Here is a 14,459-nt window from a genome sequence, read left to right on the forward strand (position 1 = left end):
ATATGTCTTTGTAGCAAGAGTTCTGATTTGTCGTTAGCTTTGGCATCTCTTAACATAATATAAAAACTATAGTATATTAATTAATATGTGCATTATTACGTAGAGTATGGGAATGAAGGCAAGAGGAAAATCAAATTAGTTGCGGTAAACTTAATTTGGATCTTGTTTTAATTTCATGAAAACAAATTCGACAAGAGTGGGCCGGCTAGTATACCCTTTTTAACCTATTTGCGACCATGTGTTTTAATTATGTTATAATTAACATAATCATTACTACTAAACAACAAATAAAGCTTGTATTAAATAAAGGATCAAGAAAGCCAAATCACGTTTGCATGCATGTATGATCTTTTGCTCATTATCAACTCATCATCAAATGATTTTGAAATTATATTTTGTTGATTTGAAAACTATAATTGTGATGGTAATATTATATATGAAGAGAAAGTTAACTTGAGTGTATATATTTTGAGAGTGCAAAAATACATAGAGATAGTAATTTGATATATATTATAAATTTATGATGTAATAGAAAGAGAAATATAGTCCCCTTAAATCATTTCAGTTAATAATTATATAGAAATATCATATGTATGATGTGGGTTTGAACTTACGATATCCCATTTATTTATTTTTAAAAGAAGTAAAATTCAAAAGAGATTCGAAGAAAGAGAGAGATGCAATTAAAATAAAGTACGGAATAAATACATATAATTTTTTTTTTAAATCATAAAGACTATATAAAAATAAAAGATTAACATTACTTATTTTTAAAATACATAATCAATTCTCTTAAAAAAACTATATTTATTGACTTAAAAAACACAATATTATTATTTATGATCCTTTAAATTTTATGCAAAAGATCGACCTCTGTGATTAGGAAACAAAACGTATCAAAGATAAATTGTATAAAAGCATATTAATTAACTAAATATATTTTTTCATGATAGACAACTTTATTTATAGCGACATTAAAGGTTGGATCTGACAAAAATAATCCACTGTTCATGAAAAAATCTCAATCAAATTCACACACATATATTTCGATCTTCTGAACTTACACTAACATCTAAATATTATGGTTGTAAAATTGTCCTTATCCACACTCTAGACATGTTGAAGATAACCATCTAATCTAGATATTTTAAGATAAACTTTTGTAGTATCCAAACACACCCTAAGATTTGTCTCACGCTTCTACTATAAATAACGTTTCAAGATTCTCAATCTGCAACCCAATGATACCTTTCTACCCTATATCATGTCTCAAAATATAACACCTTTTCTTACATAACTCACCACAAAATAAACCCTAGTTATATCTTTCATCTCTCACTCACTGAAAAACTTCAAGAAACTAACAAACACATGCACGTCCACATGAAAGCTGAGTTAAAAGCAACATCCATTTCGTTTCAAAACCCTTCACTTTTCAACACAATCACTTCCACTCCACCACTTCCTCAACCAGAAGCACTTAAAGGCTGTCTTGGAAGCCTAGATGGAGCATGTATCGAAAAGCTCTTACTCCATTGTGCAAGTGCTTTGGAAAGCAACGACATAACCCTAGCTCAACAAGTTATGTGGGTCCTAAACAACGTTGCTTCACCTTTAGGTGACACTAACCAAAGACTAACCTCATGGTTTCTAAGAGCATTGATCTCTAGAGCTTCAAGAATTTGTCCTACTTCAATGAATTTCAAAGGAAGTAACATTATTCAAAGAAGGTTGATGTCGGTCACCGAACTCGCCGGGTATGTTGATCTTATTCCTTGGCATAGGTTTGGATTTTGTGCTTCCAACAATGAAATTTTCAAAGCAATTAAGGGATTCAAAAGGGTACATATTTTAGATTTTAGCATAACACCTTGTATGCAATGGCCTACTTTTATAGATTCTTTGGCTAAATTACCAGAAGGTCCTCCTTCACTTAGAATCACAGTTCCATCTTTTAGGCCAATGGTTCCACCTTTGGTTAACATATCAATACATGAAGTTGGTCAACGTTTAGGTAATTTTGCGAAATTTAAGGATGTCTCTTTTGAGTTTAATGTTATTGGAGATAATGTTTCGAATTCGTTGACATCGGAAGAATCGACTAGCTTTGATTTTGAATCAATGTTGAGTCTCTTGAATCCTAGTATGTTGAATCTTAGGGAAGATGAAGCTTTGGTTATAAATTGTCAAAACTGGCTACGTTATTTGTCGGACGAGAGAAAGGGTCAAAACATTTCGATTCGAGATGTTTTTATGAATTTAGTTAAAGGACTTAACCCTCAAATAGTGCTATTGGTTGATGAGGATTGTGATCTTAGTTCATCAAGTTTAACATCAAGAATTACTGCTTCTTTTAACCATTTATGGATACCCTTTGATGCATTGGACACTTTTTTGCCTAAAGATAGTTGTCAAAGGACTGAGTTTGAATCTGACATAGGACAGAAAATTGAGAACATTATAAGCTTTGAAGGGCATCAAAGAGTTGAGAGATTGGAGTCAGGGATGCAAATGTCACAAAGAATGAAAAATGTTGGTTACTTTAGTGTTCCATTTTGTGACGAAACTGTTGTTGAAGTTAAGGGTTTGCTTGATGAACATGCTAGTGGATGGGGAATGAAAAGAGAAGAAAACATGTTGGTTCTTACATGGAAAGGAAATAGTTGTGTGTTTGCGACCGCTTGGATCCCTAATGAAATTAGGGATCATATCAGTATAGATGCACGCATATCTTAAATCACGAGTTTAGATATGCAGTAGTAGAATCAGTCAGTAGGTAGGTTTGAATTATCTGATTTAAATAACTCGTATTTTAAAGTCATTAGATCTGATTTGAATTGTCTGATCAAAATCAAACCGATTAGATTGACGGTAGAAAATTTGAATCTTTTCCGGTAATTTTGAGTCTAGCTCTGCAATTATTTTCATGTAAAGAAGATCTAGAAATTGATGGATCACATGAAATGCAAAAAGGAAGAAAAAAATGTACCTTGTCCTATGTATGAGAAAATGATGTTTTGTAGCAATGTGTTTCCCTTTTATGCAGCTTTAATTTTCTTTTTCTACTTATAGCTTTTGGTATTATTTACAAAAGTTTGTAAGAAAATATCTTATCTTATTATGTATTACCAAATTCTAATAATGCAACTTTTAAGATTAGCAACATGTGTATGAAAGCATACACACATTTTTATTCTTTAAGTAGTTTAAATATTTTTGTTTCGTTGTTACATTTTTATAGATCTGAGTGCATGTAAAAAATGGACCACTGAAAAATGAAATTGAATGAGTAGTCATATTCAAAATATTAAGATGGAGTACTATGGATAAAAAGGCCAAACTTCAATTGTATTTTGGTGTGTATAATAAGGGTGATAATGATAACTCATAGAATATTACATGTATGCAATTTAACATATATACCCATTAGCCCCAGTTAAGGGGTCCATATTTCAGAGGTCCCAGCTTTTGTGAATTTTGTTTCGTGTATAGAAAGATAAGACAATTATTTTTGGCTTTGAAGATTATAAAACAAAAATTTCGATCTATCGGATTCAAACCATTGACTTAAGGATTAATGATAACTGAGCTACGGTTGGTTGTGAGAAATTTATCATCAAAACGTGTCAAACTGCAAGTTTAATACACTAAAGTTTATGTTACATGGATAAGTTTTTTTTACGTTTGACAATAAAAATACATTGTTTGGTTACAAGAAGCTTTATATAAAAACATTTAAAAATATTGTGCATCACATGTATATTACTCTCAATTTATCGGCTTATATTTTCTTTTATTTGTCATTAATTCATATTATTATTAAAATATTATATGTTGATTATTTATTCAAAAAAAATTACAATGCATTATTATAATATAAAATATAAATTATATATATACAAAAAATCTTAAAATAATTAAAAACTCAATATAAAAATAAGAACTAATCAACACCCGTGTAATGCGCGGATCTTAATCTAGTTATATATTAAAATAAGAGGTTAAGTTAAGCTAAGGCTTTAACAAAAAAAAGACTAAGAAGGTTTTGACACTAGCTATGAAAAAAATAAATTAAAGATTTATGATAATTTATGAAATATTTCTTTAGCTCGTTATTAAATTTAATTAATGATGTGGAAGTTAGAGACAAATTATTTTTTTCTAGATTCAAGGTAATATCTTTGTCTAAAATTGGCTTTTCACACTAAAATGATGCATGAATATTACCTCACGAAGATGATTCCATGATCATATATTTGATTAGGATATTTGTTAGAATAAGATTTGGTTATTCATCTATATCTTGAGTTTTGATAATAACAATATTGTATTTGTGTGAGAACAATTTTGGTACCTTAATGATTTGTTATTTGTTAGTTTTAACAACCAGTTCTGATTCTGATCATATGATGTGCAAAATCATCAGTTTCTGAAATTTGCATTCCAAATCCGCTTCTGCGCTGCAATTAGAAGTTCTGAAAGACGTCAATATTATTGTTGCAATGTTCTTTCTGCTTCTGTGTTATTTCATCCATCATAAGCTTCTGAGGAGACTCTATATTGCCGCTGCAATGTTCTCTCAGTTCTTACTTTTGGACGTGACTTTGATCACCAAACTTCGTAAGAATGGCAAGCTTCTGAAGTTGTGTTATGTTGCTGAAGATTCTGAAGATCTCAAGAAAGATGATTGAAGTTATCAAGGTTCTGACTGAGGATTCTGAAGACTCTGAAGATACTGAAAAACTCAAGCCAGACTACTAACGCTGTCAAGGTTCTGAAGCTTTTGAATCTAGATCTCTACTTCTTCACTTCATGCTTCAATCATCTTTTATCAGAAGCCAATAAATCTGAAGATAAGATCAAATGGGAACGTGATCAAATAGTACATAGTACAAATCGAACAACCTTTCCACTACCTGATTTCGTGGGCAAGGACAGTACAATTCATCACACCTGTCACTGAATTTGTGGGTGAAAGGATAGTACATGGTATCATTCCCTTCTCATCTAACAATGGGCAGTCGCTCAAGGAGCTTTCCCCATTTTGCCCTCTAACGGTCACATGCTTCTCTATATAAGCATGCATTGGAGACTTGAAGAAAACGCTGATTCTGCACAAGTATTTTGACAAGCTAATTTTCTTTGTGAAAAGCTATCATTCGTTGTATACAATGTTCTTTAAGTTTTTATTATTTATTTGTGTAAAAATCTGCTTCTGTAGAAGCATCTTGTAACACACAAACTTTTATTCAAACTATTTGTTTGATTCCTTAAGGAGGTTATCCTTGAGAAGACAAAGAAAGTTGTTCTTTGTGAGTCATTGAGGATACTAAGGTTTAGTTGGATCCTCTAGAAGACAAAGAAAGTTATTCTTTGTGTTTATTATAATTTGTTGATTATAATGGATTAAGTCCTTGTGTATAAGGCAAATCACCTTGACGGATGGACTGGATTAGCTTTGAGTTTCAAGCGAACCAGGATAAAAATCTATTTGTTTTTATCTCTTCATTATTAGACTTGTTAGTGGTGTTTTTGTTTTAGAAAAAGCTTTTGCTTCTAAAACCCAATTCAAACCTCTCATTTATTGTGTTTTTCACACCTTCAATTAGCATCAGAGCTCCGGTTCTGATTGTGATAAAAAAAAATTATCAACCACTTATAGTGTTCAATACCGATCCAGTTGTGTGAGAAAAAATGGCTGCTGCTAACGCTTCTAACATTGTTAATAATGATAGAGATCATTACAGTGCAAAACCACATATTTTTGATGGTGAGAAATTTTACTATTGGAAAGATAGAATAGAAAGTTTCTTTCTTGGTTACGATGTTGATCTATGGGGTCTCTTAGTTGATGGCTATGTTTACCCAGTAAGTGTTGAAGGAAATATTTTAGCAAGAAGTGCTATGTCTGATCAAATAAAGAAAGACTTCAAAAATCATCATAAGGCCAGAACCATATTTCTTAATTCTATCTCTTATACGGAGTATGAGAAGATAATAAACAAAGATTCTGCCAAATCCATTTTTGACTCTCTGAGAATGACTTATGAGGGAAACACTTAAGTAAGGGAGACAAAGGCCTTGTCCTTAATCCAGAAATATGAGGCTTTCAAAATAGAAGATGATGAAAATGTTGAAACCATCTTCTCAAGGTTTCAGATGCTTGTCGCAGGGCTTAAAGTTTTGGACAAAGGATATTCTACAACTGATTATGTCAAGAAAATTATCAGAAGTCTTCCCCAAAAATGGAGACCTATGGTAACTGCATTAAAGCTGGCTAAGGATCTCAACAACATCAGTCTTGAATAACTTATTAGTTCTTTAAGAAGCCACGAGATTGAGCTAGAAGAAGATGAACCAAAGAAGAGAGGTAAATTTGTAGCTCTAAAATCCAAGCATAAGAAGACTAAAGCATATCAAGCTGAGGAAGAATCAAAAGGATCTGATGAAGACTCATAAGATAATGATGAGCTGTCTCTAATCTAAAAAAGAGTCAACAGACTCTGGAAATACAGGCAAAGTGGTCAAGGGAAATTCAAAGAAGTCAGCAGGACTGTTGGGTGCTTCGAATCCTTATCTGGTCAAAAGAAGCAAACTTCTGGAAAAGAAGTTATATGTTTCGAGCACAATGAGTCAGGCCACTACAAGAATGATTGTCCTAAACTAAAGAAGGACAAAATAAATTCCCAAGAAGAACTTCTCCAAAGTCAAGAAGGGGCTGATGGCTACCTGGGATGACTCAGAATCTTAAGAATAAGATTCCGACGAAGAAAAAGTCAATGTTGCATTGATGGTAACTACTGAGGATCCCACTAGCTCTGAGGTGTTGGTGTAAGCCCTAGAGGCCAATACTTTTGGTACTTGTATCGAATTATTTATTAATAATAAAAGGCTTTTTCTTTATTATGGTTGTTTAATAAAGTCTCTGGAATAGATAGTCCGTTTAATGTATCAAGTGTGACTTGATCATGAGAACACATTAAACATAAGGACACTATTCTTAAAGTATCCGTAGTCGAGCTTTATTGTGAAGTGGGATAACATTAAAGCATTGAGACTATTATGTTTTTAGACTGATGATCACATTTCATGGATCATGGATAAAGAGTTATCAAGTCTTAAACATAGGTATGAATATTAAGAGTAATATTTATACCGGATTGACCCGATATGAGAATACTATATAGAAAGTTATGCAAAGTGTCATAAGTTATTCTCATGGTGATAATGGTGTATACCACCCTTCGACCTAAAACCACTATGGATCTTAGATGTAGAGTCGGGTGCTTTATTGCTGATCCAACGTTGTCCGTAACTGGATGACCATAAAGACAGTTGATGGGTACTCCACAAAGCATGCTGAGGGACATGAGTGTCCTAGATGGAATTTGCCCATCCTGCGTAACAGGATAAATGTCTATGGGCCCAATATTGAACTGGACAAGGATGACACGGTCTATACCTTGTGTTCAATATAAACATAAGGGAAAAGGGGTAATTATACACATAATTATTATCACAGGAGGTTTTGTCAGATCACATGACATTTTCGTGTCTTGGGTAGCAGTGATGTGTTGCTAGATACCGCTCACTGTTTATTATGTTAAATGCGTGATTTAATATAATTGCCAACGTCGCGAAAACCTACAGGGTCACACACAAAGGACGGATTGATGAGAGATAGAGTAATTAAGGAACATCATAAGGTACGATGTACTTAAGTAGAATACGAAATTTGGTAAGGTACCAAATACTTAAGTGATTTTGGCATATTATGAGATATGGGCCAAAATACACTTAAGTGGGCTTTTTGGCTTGAAGCCCACCAAGTGGTTCTATAAATAGAACTCTTGTGCAGAAGCATTGTATGGGAATACAACACAACTGAAGAGTTGGAATTTCGTATCTCTCTTTCTCTCACTCAAAGCCTTCATTCATAACAGATAGCACTGCGATTGAAGGAATCCGTTCGTGTGGACTGAGTAGAGACGTTGTCATCGTTCAACGTTTGTGATCGCCCCGTGGATCTGTATCCAAGGTTTTGATCGTTACAAGAGATTTGCACCAAAGGTTTGAATCGCCATAAGAGGTAACGATTCTATCACTGATCATGCCCATTCGTAAGGATCATTAAAGGAAAAATTTTTAAATTCCGCTGCGCCTTGGATGGCAATTCTCCTTCATGAGGAACCAGAAGACAAGGTTTTATCATAATCAAAATCCGACTCCGATTCTGAAGAGGTATTTTCTAATCTATCCCGTTCTGATATTGAATCATGTCTCTCTGAAATGATGGAAAAGTAACAAAGTCTTAAGAGTAAATACAAGGACCTTAAACAAGTCTAAGTAATTGCTTCTGAAACTCAGAAAGAGCTTGAGAAAGATATTTTCTCTCTAAACGAAAACAAATTCTTTAGAAAGTAATAAATCTGATTTGAAAAGTAAAATTTCAAAACTAGAGGATGAAATAACTTCAGAAGCTTCTGGTACTAATTGCATCAGCATATATGACAGAGCATTCTAGTACTTTCTGGATAAAAGCATAGATAGAAGCAAAATGACTTCCTTGATCTATGGAGTTAGCAGAAATAGTAGGAAAGGTTTGGGTTGTACAAAATCTATAAAACCTAATGAAAGTCAGAAGGTCAAACCAAAACCACTCTATGTACATTTCGTGCTTGCTGGCACTGAGCTTGATACTTCTGCACATACACAGAAACATACTAAGGATAAGAATTTTGTTCTGAAACCTAAGGATCATGCATAAATCTCTCATGATTATCCTTCTACTAAAAGACCCAAAGTTGTAAGAAACTCTAGAAAAACTAACGAAAGAGGACCCAAAAAGTGGGTACCTAAGGATAAAATAATTTTTGTTACAGACATCCTTAAAAGCTCAGCTGAGACACTAGTCATGGTACCTGGATAGTGGATGCTCGTGACACATGATGGGCATAAGGTCTATGTTCCAAGATTTTGAACTTAAGCCTAGAGGCTTTGTTGGTTTTGGAGGAAACCAGAAGGGGAAGATCATTGGCTCTGGAACCATTGGTAACAGTAAACTTCCTTCTATTACTAATGTTCTTTTAGTTGATTGTCTGATGCATAATCTATTGCCTATTAGCCAACTTAGTGACAATGGTTATGATATCTTCTTTAATTGAAAGTCGTGTAAGGCTGTTAGCCATAAAGATGGCATAATCCTTTTTAACGGAAAGAGGAAAAACAACATTTATAAAATTAGACTTTCTGATCTTGAAGATCAAAATGTAAAATGTCTAATGTCTGTTAATGAGGAGCAATGGGTCTGACATAGACGTTCGGGTCATGTTAGCATGAGAATGATTTCTCAGCTAAATAAGCTTGAATTATTCAGAGGTCTACCCAAACTGAAGTTCGCTTCAGATGCTCTTTGTAAAGCATGTAAGAAAGGCAAGTTTTCTAAAACATATTTCAAAGATAAAATTGTTGCTTCTACCTCTAGACCGTTAGAACTTCTGCACATTGATTTGTTTGGAATAGTGAAAATTGCTTCTATTAATGGAAAGAAGTATGGATTAGTCATTGTTGGTGACTATAGTCGTTGGACATGGGTAAAGTTCTTGAAACACAAGGATGAGTCACACTCCGTGTTTTCTACCTTCTGCTCACTAGTGCAAACAGAAATGAATTTCAAAATAGTCAAAGTCAGAAGTGATCATGGTGGCGAATTTGAAATAAACATTTTGAAAATATTTTTGATTCAAATGGTATTTCCCATGATTTCTCCTGTCCTAGAACTCCATAGTAAAATGGAGTTGTAGAAAGGAAGAATAGGACGTTGTAAGAAATGGCATGCACCATGATCCAAGAAACTGATAAGGCTAAGCATTTCTGGCCAAAAGTAGTTAACACAACGTGTTATATTCAGAACAGGATTTCTACCCGACCTATTATGGGAAAGACTCCTTATGAATTGTGGAAGAATAGAAAGCTCAACATTTCTTAGTTTCATCCATTTGGATGTGAATGCTTTATGTTAAACACTAAAGAGAATCTTGGCAAGTTTGATTCTAAGGCACAAAAGTGTTTACTGTTAGGATATTCTGAACGCTCTAAAGGCTATAGAATCTTTAATACAGAAACACGAATTGTTGAGGAGTCAATTCATGTTAGATTCAATGATAAGCTTGACCCTGAAAAGTCAAAGCTAGTTGAGAAATTTACAGATATGAAGATCAACCTTTCAGAATATAAAGATATTGTCTCTGAAGAAAAAGACTCAGAAGGAAAAGCCAAAGAATATGAAGAAACGACTCAACCAGAAGCAATCGTTGATCCAACTCATCAGAAGAAGAGTAGATCAAGAACTTCTCATTCCGAAGAACTGATTATGGGAGACAAGAATGCTACAGTCAGAACTAGATCTTCATTCATACCTTCTGAAGAGACTCTTCTAGATTTGGTGTCTCTGAGAGAACCCACATTCATTGATGAATCTCTTCTGGATAATGAATGTATTCTGGCCATGCAAGATGAATTGAATCAATTCACCAGAAACGATGTTTGAGATCTTGTTCAAAAACCAAAAGGCTTTCATGTCATCGGAACCAAATGGGTTTTCAGGAACAAGCTGAATGAGAAAGGCAAAGTTGTCAGAAACAAAGCTCCACTGGTAGCATAAGGTTATAGTCAACAAGAAGGTATCAAATATATAAAAACCTTTGCTATAGTTGCCAGGTTAGAGCCTATTTGTCTTTTAATTTCTTTTCAGTCAATCATGGATGTTAAGAGTGCATTCCTGAATGGTATATTTCTGAAGAGGTTTATGTGCATCAACCTCCTGGTCTTGAAAGCTCTCAAAATCCTGATTTTGTTTTTAAACTAAAAAAATCTTTGTATGGTCTAAAGCAACCTCCAAGAGCTTGGTATGATAGACTAAGCAACTTTTTGTTGAAAAATAATTTTACTAGAGGAAAAGTGGATACATTTCTCTTTTTCAAAACCTTCAAGAATGACATTCTGGTTGTACAAATATATGTTGATGGTATTATTTTTGGTTCTGCTAATGTGTCGTTTTGCTAAGTCTATGCAGGTGAAATTCGAAATGAGTCTAATGGGAAACTAAAGTTCTTTATGGGAATCCAGATTAATCAAAGACCAGAAGGCACATATATTCATCAAAGCAAATATACAAAACAACTTCTGAAGAAATTTAACTTATCAAAATGTAAGCTAGCAAAGACTCCAATGCATCCTACATGCATTCTAGAAAAAGAAGAGGTAAGCAGTAAGGTAAGTCATAAGCTTTTCAGAGGTATGATAGGTTCTCTTCTATATCTAACAGCTTGTAGACCTGATATCTTATTAAGTGTTTGCTTATGTGCTTGCTTCCAATAAGATCTTAGGGAAACTCACTTAACTGTTGTTAAGAGAATCTTTAGGTATCTGAAAGGTACTACTAATCTTGGTTTATTTTATAGAAAATCAAGTGAGTATAAATTAGTAGGCTATTGTGACGCTCACTATGCTGGAGATAGAATTGAAAGAAAAAGTACTTCTGGAAGTTGCCAATTTTTGGGAGATAACTTGATCTCATGGTCTAGCAAGAGACAGTCAATAATTGCGCTATCAACAACCAAAATTGAATACATTGCAGCTTCTAGATGTAGCACTCGGATACTCTGGATGAAGAGTCAGTTGGAAGATTATGAGTCCCACACTTTCAAGTTTTTTAAACTTCAAACAACCTCTTTTCTCTCTCTTTAACTGTTTTTCATCGTCATCTTCATCCTTCTCAATCATCAATGGCTGAACAACAACAATCTTCAAAGGCTGCTCAACAATAACTGGTTCAGCAACAATTTCAACAAATGCAACTAGCTCAGACTAGATCTCCTCCTAGATCTGTCTCTAGTGAAGGAACTCCTCCATTCAAGGAAGAAATAAACGGAAATATTACTCCGATAGAAAATATCCTATCTTCACAAAGATCGATCCACCAGATACTTTAGCATATTACATGGAGATTTGTCTTGAAGAGGGTATTGATCCGTTGGTAGATCCCTTAAATCTTCCGGATGACTACCCAGTTGTTTCGTCGCCTCCTCATTCTTCCAAAAACCCTTAGTTTTTCTTTAATATCTTCGCACGTGTGTGTATTTTTTTTGCTTCACTTCGTTTATAGTTCATTTCAATACTTTGTTATTCTGTTTTCATGTTTACTAGTTGTACTCTGCACTTCCTGCTGGCATTTTTAATCAATGAAAAATTGTTTTTTCTCTTTTTTATTTTTTTGTCGTTTATCTTTTTGATTGATGACAAAGGGGGAGAAAACATAACGTTTTAAAGGGAAAGAATTAAGTGTTTATTTTGATATCTAATTTCTTAAGTAAAGACCCAAACACTGTTTAAATGTTTCTGTTAACAAATACTTCGAGAAAAGTTTGTTAAGTGTTTTTTGCAGGGTTAATTCTCAAGAATCAGAATGTTTCTGAAGATGCTACTTCTAAAAATCATGCTTTTGTTAATTCTCAAGAATCACAATGGTTCTGAAGATGCTACTTCTGAAAATCATGCTTCTGAAGAATTATCCTTCAAGGAAAAGAAGTTTTTGAGGAAAGGTCTTCTAAAGAAAAGATTCTGAAGTAAAGCCTATTAAAAGGATAATGTTACCATCCAATGCTTTGGACAATATCAACTAAATTCTGAAGATAAACCAGATTCTGACTAAATATTTATTCTGGTACTTCAAAAGGTAAATCAGGAAAGTCTTCTTTCATTCTGAGTTTAACTTTAAAGGACTATAAATCTCAGGGGGAGCTTTGTACTTATGTAAGATGTATTCTTATGTGATTACTTGTACAAAATGTTCATCAAAATACATGTTTTATCATCATCAATAATGGGGAGATTGTTAGAATAAGATTTGGTTCTGCATCTATACCTTGAGTTTTGATGATAACAATGTTGTATTTGTGTTAGAACAATTTTGGTACCCTAATGGTTTGTTATCGTGTAGCTTTAACAACCAATTCTGATTCTGATCATATGATGTGCAACATCATCAGTTTCTGAAATTTGCGTTCCAAATCCACTTCTGCGTTGCAATTAGAAGTTCTGAAAGACGTCAATATTATTACTGCAATGTTCTTTCTGCTTCTGTGTTATTCACCCATCAAAAGCTTTTGAGGAGACTCTATATTGCTGCTGCAATGTTCTCTCAATTCTTTTTTCTGGACATGACTCTGATCACCAAACTTCTGAAGAATGGCATGCTTTTGAAGTTATGTTATGTAGCTGAAGATTTTGAAGATCTCAAGACAGACGATTGAAGTTATCAAGGTTCTGACTGAGGACTCTGAAGACTCTAAAGATTCTAAAGATATTGAAGAACTCAAGCCAGACTACTGACATTGTCAAGGTTCTGACCTAAGGTTTTGAAGCTTCTGAATCTAGATCTCTACTTCTTCACTTCATGTTTCAATCATCTTTGATTAGAAGCCAGTAATATGAAGATAAGATCAAATGGGAACGTGATCAAATAATATATAGTACAAATTGAACAACCTTTCCACTACCTGATTTCGTGGGCAAGGACAGTATAATTCATCACACCTGTCAATGAATTTATAGGAAAAAGGACAATATTGAAGGAGAAGGGCGATCCAAAACGCAGCGAAATTTAAAATTTTCTCCTTTAGTGATCCTTACGAATGGGCATGATCAGTGATAGAATCGTTACCTCTTGTGGCGATAGTAACCTTTGATGCAGATCTACGGAGCGATCACAAACGTTGAACGATGACAACGCCTCTACTCAGTCCACACGAACGGATTCCTTCAATCTTAGTGCTAGCTGCTATGAATGAAGGCTTTGAGTGTGTGTGAGAGAGAGAAGCGAAATTGCAACTGAACAAATGCTTCTGCATAAGGGTTCTATTTATAGAACCACTTGTGTGGGTTGCAAGCTAAAAATCCCACTTAAGTGTATGTGGCCCATATCTTATAATATGCCAAAAGTATTGGTCTCTAGGGCTTACACCAACAATCTCCCACTAGCACTAGAGCCAATCAGGCATACCCCTAATGCCCATAGATCTAGTATGGCCATCATGCTTCTGCTGCGCAAGAGGCTTTGTCAGCGGGTCAGCAATATTGTCAAGTGTAGGTACTCTGCATATTTTCACATCTCCTTTATCTATTATCTCTCGAATGAGGTGATAACGCCTAAGTATGTGTTTGGTTCGTTTGTGAGATCTAGGCTCCTTAACTTGTGCGATAGCACCATTGTTATCACAATAGAGACCAATGGGATCCACAATGCTAGGAACTATGCCATGTTCACTAATGAACTTTTTGATCCAAACAACTTCCTTTGCTGCACTTAAGGAAGCAATATACTCGGCCTCGGTTGTAGAATGAACAACTGTATCTTGCTTTGAACTTTTCCAGCTCACAACGCCACCGTTTAAGCAAAA

General features: G+C 34.1%; 1 protein-coding gene across 1 annotated transcript; it reads left to right on the top strand.

The window, feature by feature from the left end:
• The first annotated feature begins 1,169 nt into the window (after positions 1-1,169).
• Positions 1,170-3,064, top strand: LOC127086792 (scarecrow-like protein 32). Its single transcript, XM_051027604.1, has one exon. The coding sequence runs from the start codon at positions 1,372-1,374 to the stop codon at positions 2,734-2,736; it is 1,365 nt and encodes a 454-aa protein (XP_050883561.1). The 5' UTR covers positions 1,170-1,371; the 3' UTR covers positions 2,737-3,064.
• The last annotated feature ends 11,395 nt before the right edge of the window (positions 3,065-14,459 follow it).

This window comes from Lathyrus oleraceus, chromosome 5 (genome assembly GCF_024323335.1).
Source record: "Lathyrus oleraceus cultivar Zhongwan6 chromosome 5, CAAS_Psat_ZW6_1.0, whole genome shotgun sequence".
Lineage (NCBI taxonomy): Eukaryota > Viridiplantae > Streptophyta > Magnoliopsida > Fabales > Fabaceae > Lathyrus > Lathyrus oleraceus.

Bases quoted from the DNA above. Each gene is read 5' to 3' on its own strand.
- LOC127086792 (XM_051027604.1), top strand. From the start codon at position 1,372: ATGCACGTCCACATGAAAGCTGAGTTAAAAGCAACATCCATTTCGTTT.